The sequence below is a fragment of the Myotis brandtii genome, unplaced genomic scaffold, assembly GCF_000412655.1.
Source record: "Myotis brandtii unplaced genomic scaffold, ASM41265v1 scaffold1112, whole genome shotgun sequence".
NCBI lineage: Eukaryota > Metazoa > Chordata > Mammalia > Chiroptera > Vespertilionidae > Myotis > Myotis brandtii.
Window position 1 is genome coordinate 179,358 of NW_005353800.1, and position 8,633 is coordinate 187,990.

At 54.0% G+C, this 8,633-nt stretch overlaps 1 protein-coding gene across 1 annotated transcript in view; it reads right to left on the bottom strand.

Annotated features, from left to right (window-relative positions):
- EEF1G (eukaryotic translation elongation factor 1 gamma) overlaps positions 1–8,493 on the bottom strand; it is a 19,304-nt gene extending 10,811 nt beyond the window's left edge. Inside the window, exons 1-7 of the mRNA XM_005857472.2 lie at positions 8,349–8,493; positions 7,151–7,309; positions 5,933–5,996; positions 5,643–5,785; positions 4,957–5,100; positions 3,269–3,398; positions 2,714–2,918 (exon numbers count right to left, since the gene is read on the bottom strand). Of these exons, the coding sequence (XP_005857534.1) occupies positions 2,714–2,918; positions 3,269–3,398; positions 4,957–5,100; positions 5,643–5,785; positions 5,933–5,996; positions 7,151–7,309; positions 8,349–8,360 (857 nt within the window). The 5' untranslated portion in view covers positions 8,361–8,493. The remainder of the gene's footprint in view (positions 1–2,713; positions 2,919–3,268; positions 3,399–4,956; positions 5,101–5,642; positions 5,786–5,932; positions 5,997–7,150; positions 7,310–8,348) is intronic.
- Between the last annotated feature and the right edge of the window lie 140 nt (positions 8,494–8,633).

Sequence of the window (8,633 nt, forward strand, 5' to 3'; positions counted from 1 at the left end):
CCTGTTCTTTCTTTTCCAATTGCAAAAACACAGGGCCTGAAGACCACCCACAAAACCAGCAAACAAGACAACTAGTATTTTTTAGGTGTTTTGTGAAAAATTCCACTGGTGATTTTTCAAAGATGATATAGCTAGCTCTGTGCCTTTACAAATTGTTCCTTGAACACTATGACACGCTACTGAGAATTCTTTGCAAATGTCTTAATGGCTACATAACCTCCCACGGCATGAATGTGCCATGAACTTATTAAGCCCCCTTACTGAATGTCTAAGTTGGTTCAATTATTCGTTAGTATTAATAATGCCACGAGTTGCCCCCTATTTCACTCCTTACAGCAAGACCTAGAGCAGTGTCAGAGGTGACACGCGAACTCATTTTTTTGGTTGAATTTTCTTTGTTAAATGGTATTTAAATATATAAAATAAATATCAAAAACATAAGTCTTTGTTTTACTATGGTTGCAAATATCAAAAAATTTCTATATGTGACACAGCACCAGAGTTAAGTTGGGGTTTTTCAAAATGCTGACACGCCGAGCTCAAAAGGTTCGCCATCACTGCCCTAGAGTTAGACCCTCCCTCCCTTCACAGACCAGGTTAAGTGTGTGCCCTGCCCGGCTACACTGGAGCCAGGTTCCTTCCTGACACCAGAGCCCTCACCTGAGCTTGTCCACGTCCACCACCACCAGATGGTACGGATGTTTCACACCCTCCTGAGCCAGGTTTATTATTCATGACCATAATCCTCCCCCACCCCAGCCCAGCCCTCAACAGCTCCTGAAACAAGCTGGCTGGAAGCCCTCAACAGACCAAAAGGAACTGGACAGTGGTGGTCTTGGTCTTCGAAGGCATTACCTCTGTGACATTAAGAGTCCTGGGGGAGCCCGGGCCAGCGTGGCTCAGTGGTTGAGCATTGATTCCCAGTCAGGGCTATGCCCAGTGTGGGGTGTGCAGGAGGCAGCCAATCAATGATTCTCTCTCAACATTGATGTTTCTCTCTCTCCCTTCCTCTCTAAAATCAATAAAAATAAGTTAAAAATAATCCTGGGAGAAATCATCCTGGCAGCCAACTAATAGGGCCTACTTATTAAATAGGCATTACAAACACTCTCAAGCTGTTAAGAAACGCGATTGATTAAAGACCTCAAGTTCGCTGCCTGATTTATTTTCTGCCCAGAGTAACATGTGACGATCTCTAGCTAATAATTAACAGTGTCGACATTACAACAGCCTAGTAATTGGGTTAGTTATCACAGCTCATTTACACACACCAAAAATCCTGCTCGCTTTTCTTTTCTTTTTTTTTCTGTTTAGCCATTTCATATAGAAGGAGGACACAAACAAATCCTCCCCCTTCAGATCATGGCGATGTTACTCTATCCCATAAGCATAACCACCAAAATCTACTGGGAGAAAATGTGGCAGTCAAATGGGGAAGAATCCTGCTCAGTCTTGACCTGCCCCCGTGCCAGGTTCACAGGAAATCAGCTCAAAAAGAGACACACTGTAAAGAGCAGCTGAGTGCGGAGCCTCCGGTCCCGAGGAGAACCTCAGCCACTCTCCGAGCTGTTCCCCGAGTGGGAGAACAGAGCTGCTGACCTCCCACCAGCACAGCTGCTGTGCCCAGCACCAGCGCGCCCCTTCATTCGCTCATTCGCTCTATCTGCCCCGTATCAAACCACACGAGACGGGAAGTCAGCCGCGTTGAACCAGACCAACGACTAAGAGGATGGCAGAGTGGGCGAGGAAGACCTTTCTCCTATCGCGTGCAAGTCCAACCCAATGACTGGGGACAGTGAGCGAAGATGTGATGACAGTGTGGAGACTGCGGTGGCGCCACCACACTGGACCCTCCAGGCAGAACCAGCACAGACTGCGATGGACCCCACCCCTATGCCCCGAGGCCTGCTGGTCCCAGCCCGCAGCAAGCATGCAAGGCATCTTCCTCTTATCTGGGCGGGTGACCCTGTGCCCTATCCATCCTGCCGTCCTGCCCCGTGGCGGGAGGACACCACGGCCCCTGCGGGAAGAATGTGCACCTGGCATGTACACTCCCTTAACAAACCTCATGTAAAGATGGAGTTGTTGCCTCTTCCAACGCCTCTCAGCCCTGGGAAGCTTCACTAACACGGAGAACTGGGAGTGCCCTGGGTGCCCCACTCTTTTACACCAACAATCTCCCTTTTACCATATTCTTTCCTCCAGGAACCCCCACATTTACTGAAAAGAGGAAACAGACAAGCACCCCATCTACTTCCTTCTTCCCGAGGGGGTTGCACTCCCCCGTTTGGGAAACAAGGAGCAGAGAGGCCCCATGCAGCCCGGTCATCGCCCCCCCGCCGCCCCCCATGAGCACCAGTTACAGGCCAATTCACCCAAGCAGCACACTCCTCACTGAGTTCTGAGGATCAGAGACCGACGAGCACCCCCAAGACCAACGACCCCCCGAACTCCGGCCTGCTGCCTGCTTGCTTGCGAGAAAGGGAATTCTGAACCTCCCCACTGCTGGATGCATTTAGAACGTACTTGCTCCTTTCAGAGTTCACCCAATTCTTAAATTCAGAAAGTCACCTGATTTGCCAACTAAAACACAACTTTAATTTTGTATGAATGACCTCAAACTCTGGGCCCAAGCTGTGTGAGGACACACTCGGGTGAGAAGGGGCCTTCTTGGGTCCCATGCAGCCCTCCCCCCACGTCCCCGTATCCTCACCTCTTGGGCAGGTGAGCAAAGGGGTCCTTGGCCTTGGGCTCTGCCGCCAGCGCCTGCTCACACTCGTCCATCTCCTCCTCGGGAGCGGGCGCAGCGGCCTTCTTCTCCTCCTTCCGCTCGGCCTGGGGCTTCGGCTTCTCCTCCCGAGGTCCCTTCTCCTTCCGAGGGGTGTCCTTTTTCGGCTGGCTCTCTGCAAACTTCTTAGCTGGCGCAGAGGAAGGAGAAAAGTCAATCTTCGGCCTCTTTCCGCTGCCCCCCAAGCAGGCAGCAAGCGGGCAGTGGAGGAAAACGGCAGGGTGGGGCGGGGTGGGGCAGCGCGGGAGCCAGGCTCAGCCACAGGCCACCCAGGCCCCACGTCCCTGCGCAGGGCCCTCAGTGACAAGTGCACGTGCAGCGATGTCAACACAGACCAGTGAGCGAGGGGAGAAGACAAGATTCACAAAACATCAGCTACACATGTGATGCCCTACACTCAGGGGCCCACATCACCCACAGGCTGGACAGGAAGCCCAGGGGCTGAGACTGAGCAAACCAGCCCCCCCTCCTCAGACTCACCATCAAACTGGGCCATCTTCTCACAGAGCTTCACCTCCCCCAGGACAGCGCGGAACTGGGGCTGGTTAATGCAGGTGAGGAACCAGCGGTTGGTGTTGGGGAAGGCCTGGCGGAAAGACGGCTCCAGGACCTGCCAGGACGGGAGTGGGAACAGTCAGCGGGGGGACCATCCAGAAGGTTCCAGCCAGAGACCGAGACTTGCTTCTTCCAACACCCAAGCTCCTCCGTCCCCTCAACCCCAACAGCGGCTGCCTAGACACCCGCTTACCCTGGAGGGCGACCCCCCACCCACCTTCCTCATCTCTTTAAGGTGGTCCAGTCATATTTAGCAGGAACAGCATTCGTGGGGTGCCTTACTCCTTTGCCAAGCCATTTCACACCTCGTCTCCAATCTTTTAAATTTCACGTGTTGACATAGAATTTTTTTAAAGGTTGGGCTCAACAGAGGGCTATCAATTACTCATTTTGTCAAATAATAAATAGAAAATATGCAACAGCAAAAAGTTTATTTCAGAATAATGGACAGACCTTTTAATTAAACAGCTTCATGAAAAACTCATTAACCATTTTTTTTTAAATGTTTGTTTTTTTGTATTTCAGAGAGAAAGGGGGAGGGAGAGAAACATCAATGATGAGAATCATTGATCGGCTGCCTCCTGCACACCCCCTACTGGGGATCCAGCCCACAACCCGGGCATGTGCCCTGACTGGGAATCGAACAGTGATGTCCTGGTGCACAGGGCAATGCTCAGCCACTGAGCTACACTGGCCGGCTCATGTGCCATTCTTTTTAGTTTGCCAGGATCAGTGGTGGAGACAGGCGCAGCGTCAGCTCTGTCGTGCTGGTTCTACAGAACTTGGGTCCAGATTCTACTCCACCGTGACCCCCACAACGAGCCACACTAAGCCGATCCCTGTAAGGCAGTGGCTCTCAACCTTCCTAATGCCGCGACCCTTTAATACAGTTCCTCATGTTGTGGTGACCCTCAATTTCATTGTTACAAATTGAACATAATTAAAGCATAGTGATTCATCACAAAAACAATATGTAATTATATATGTGTTTTCCGATGGTCTTAGGCGACCCCTGTGAAAGGGTTGTTCGACCCCCAAAGGGGTCGCGACCCACAGGTTGAGAACCGCTGCTGTAAGGCCTTGGCATGGGGTCTGGCTCGAAGTAGGTGTTTTTCCCTTGCTCTCATCACATTACTACTGCGGACCCGCATCAGTCCGAGAGTTGCTGTTCAGGACCAGCAACATGTCATCTTTGCCCCAATAACCTTAACTGTGGGATTAGTCCCTGGGTTTATGTTCACAGAGGAAGAAAAAGGACCAAAGGGTGCCCACACCCCCACCCTCTACCTACTAGTCAGAATGCGGCCAGCACTGAACCCAGCTCCGCTTCCAGATCTCCATGCTGAGTCTGCCACCCCCACCTGCCTTCACCCCGAAGCACAACTGGCTTCACAAGAACCGTCTCAGCCGCCACACAGACGCTAAGGGCAACGGATCACCGCGCTTCCCGGAAGGCAGGCAGCCCGGCACCCACCTGGACCCACCCGGACTCGCGCGGCTCCCTCAGCGTCCCTCACACCCAAGTCCTCCCATCAGGATGGAGCGGCCCGGAGACTTGTCACTTGGTTCTAAGCCCACCCACCCCCTGCTGAGCTGACGCGTTACACACCGACCTGCTTATAGAGCCACAACAGGGTGCAGACAACTGTGATGTCAGCCAGTGTCACACGCTCGCCCACCAGAAAGGTCCTCGTCTTCAAGTGAGCATCCAGCAGCCCCAGAATTCGCCTCACGTCCTCCTTTGCAGTCTCTGTGGCCTGTGGATCCAGTGAGTAAACTTATCAGTGACTATCAATCCCTCCCCCCAATAACTGAACTAAGACGGCCGTTTCACTGACTCATCCCACCCTCTCAATGGGTCAGCGTCTAGGATCAGCCCAAATGTGTCACACGTGAAGCGCAATGTTACATTTGTCCCCGGCACAGGCTGGCTCATGTCCTTCCCCCACTTTCCTTTCCTTTCCTTTCGGCTTCGTTTCCCACTGTCCTGATCACAGCTGTGTCACGTCTTTGCACGTTAGAAGGAACCTTAGAGGTCATCTGGTCTAACCACTCCCGTCATTGGGTTTAACCTTCCTACAGAGGAAACCCCTTCTCTGACCACCTCCACGGGTCTGACAAAGAACTCAGACACCACCCACCAACAGCCCAGGGCTCCGAACTCACAGCCCCAAGATCAGGGCCTGGTTACACACTCTCAGCATTCCCCCCCTTTTCTCAACCCACTTTATTTCTCACTGCCTGACCCTCTGGAGCTGACTCCATCCCGCCTTTGGCTTCTCCAAGTTCCAAGACTTACCTGCTTGTTGTAGTGCATGATGCCCAAGGTGGGGAACACCCAGGTACTGGCCGGGGGCACTATGTCGCTATCAGCAAAGCTCACCCACTGCACCACCTGGGCTGCTGCTTCTGGACTACTTCCCCGCAGGTCCTCATTGCTCACTGCAGAGGCGGGACACAAAGTCAGAACCCTGGGGTCCGCCAACACCAGGCCAGTGCCCGAACAGTCCTCTCCACTCCAGCTCACCCGCACCCTCTCCTACACCCCTCACTCCAGACCTTCCCATCCACCATCCAACTGCAAGTTACCGTAGTAGGCAATGGCATTGCTCTCGAACACACAGAATCCATCATCACCTTCAAATGCTGGAACCTGCAGACAGCAGTCAAAAGATAAGTGAAACACTGGCCGGGTGCTCAGTGGTTAGAGCATCGGCCCTCCGAACGAAGGGTCTCAGGTTCAATTCCCAGTCAAGGGTACGAACCTCTCGTACCTCAGATGCAGGACCCCCAGCCCTGGTGGGGGCGTGTATGAGAAGCAACCAATCCACGTGCATTGCTCACACTGATGTTTTCTCTCTCTCTCTCTCTCTCTCTTTCCCCTTCCTCACTTCCACTCTCTCTGGAAATCAATGGAAAAAATATCTTCAGATGAGGATTAAGGAAAAAAAAAAGGTAAGTGAAACAGTCATTTCTTACTAGCCAATCCCAGGAACTAAACTGTTCTGGATGAACGTGTTTATATAAGGCTGACAATGCTTGCTAACCAAACTCCTGATATTATCTAAAACTCAAGAACCAAAAGTATTTGAATAACTTGGTATCCCTTACCGTCTGAACTCACAAAAGAAACCCAAAATACTTAGATATTATCAGCTATTTGGAGAAAATCCCTCAATCAGATGAGCAAAAGGTGAGAAGCCACCTCTTACATCTGTCTGTAACGGTGAGAGCATCAGGTGCTCCCCACACTGCACACGGCCCCCCCTGCCAGCCCCGGGGGGGAAGAATCCTGCTCACAGGAGATACTTGAGTTTGCACTGAAAACAGTCAAAAGTCATTCTCTCTTCCAAAGTAAGCCTGCAAACTATTAAATGTCACTGAATAGCTCTTTATTAATCATTTAAAAATTTTTCAATTACAATTGACTATTACTTTTAACTACACAGGAATCTGAAATTATCTCAAAATAAAAGGATTTTTTAAAAATACATTTTTCATTGATTTCAGAGAGGGAGAAACATGGGTGAGAGAATCACTGCACACCCACTACAGGGGATCGAGCCCACAACTTGGGCATGGGCTCCGACTGGGAATCTAACTGTGACCTCCTGGTTCACAGGTCCGCACTCAACCACTGAGCCACACCAGCGGAGCTCAGAATAAAAGTTTCTAAAAAATCACTAAAATACAGGGGGTGGGTGGGTCTGAAACCTCTTTAAAGATGGAGGCTACCTTCAAAGTAATAGAATCTTACAGCCACTTGGGTTCTCAGGACCAAAGACCCTTTCCCACGTCCCTACTCACCTTGCCTGCCGGGAACTTGCGGAGAAATTCGGGGGTGCGGTTGGTTTGGCCGAAGTGGAAGTGGGGCGGTGCGGAGAGTACGCGGACCTGAGCCCCGCTGTACTGCGCGGCGATGAGCGCCTTGAAGGCCCTCCAGTTTTCGGGGTACGTGTACAGGGTCTGTGCAAGGAAGAGGGGACCGGGCGTCAGCGCGAGGACAGGGGTCCCGGTCCTACCCGTCACCTCCCGGGACGACTCCCCCGAATCGTCGCCGTCTGCCCCACTCACTCCCGCTTTCCCTCGGCGGGTAACCCGAGTTCTGCAGCTCGGGGCCTTGTGTAATCAGAGCAGAGGACAGACACACCGACGGCTAAATAAAGCAGCTGACAGCGCTGACCTTCCCCGAGGACACCCGTAGAAGCACGGAACCCACAGCTTGAGGCTGCCGCGGCCTCCGCCTGCGGACGAACCCACACCGCCCGCCCCGCAGGGCCCGTTTCATTCATTGATGCTACCAGGCCGGCCGGCGCGACTGCGGGGCCGCTCAGTTCAAAAGCATCGCCTCTGCCGAGGGCACACGCCCCGACCCAGTCCCACCCGAGCCGCCACGCGGGTCCCGAGTGGGTCTTCTCTTCCCCGATCAACCCGGCCTCCCTGTAAGGAGCCTCCCTCCCCCTGGCGCGCATGCGACCCGCGGGCCGTCGCTCCGGTGCCGTCCGCATGAGTTGCCTGGTGTGGCCCCTCTCCGTCCAGTAACCTGGGCGGCGAGGTCCGACTGATCGGACCCACGTCGGGGTCTCTCCGCTCCCGAACCTCCCTGATGGGCGAGCCCTGACCGTGGCCAAGTACATGCCCACAAAGACCCTCGTGTCCCTGTCCCTGCTATCGCCCCAAACGGTCGCAAAAGTTCCGTCCACCTGCCCGGATCCCACGCCTCAAGGAGGCAATGAACCTGAGCCCCTTTCTCCGGCCCCGGACGGCCAGGACCCGGCATCTCCTTTCGCCTCGAACCCAGGCCATTCCAACTCCTCGGCCTCCCACAGTCTCAGCATCAGTTTCTGCCCGGGGCCTGGAGGCCCTGCTCCCCAACAGCACGGCCTCTGGGCCCCGGATCCGCCCCCCGCTCGGCTCCAGAACTCCTCTGACGCCAGCGGGTCGCAACCGGGCAGAGGATGGCGCCGGATAGGGTGACCCGGACGGCCAGAGCCGGCAAACTTACCCCGGCCGCCATGGTGATTCCGCAGAGAAAGGGGGTGGGGCTCTCAGTGCTGCCGCAAAGTAAGTCGTCGGAGAGGGGGGGGAGCGGAGAGCCGCGGGGAAACAGCGGCCGGAAAGCGAGGACGGCATAGAAGGCACACGCACGACAGTTGTGTCTACCGCGGCCGCGAAATTGGAAAAAGGGGTGGGGCCTGCGCGGAGGAGCTCGCGCCTGCGCAGTGAGTTGCTTGACGGGCCCGCCCCTCAGGCCTGGCCAATGGGAGTCCCGACGTGGAGAAGGCGCGGA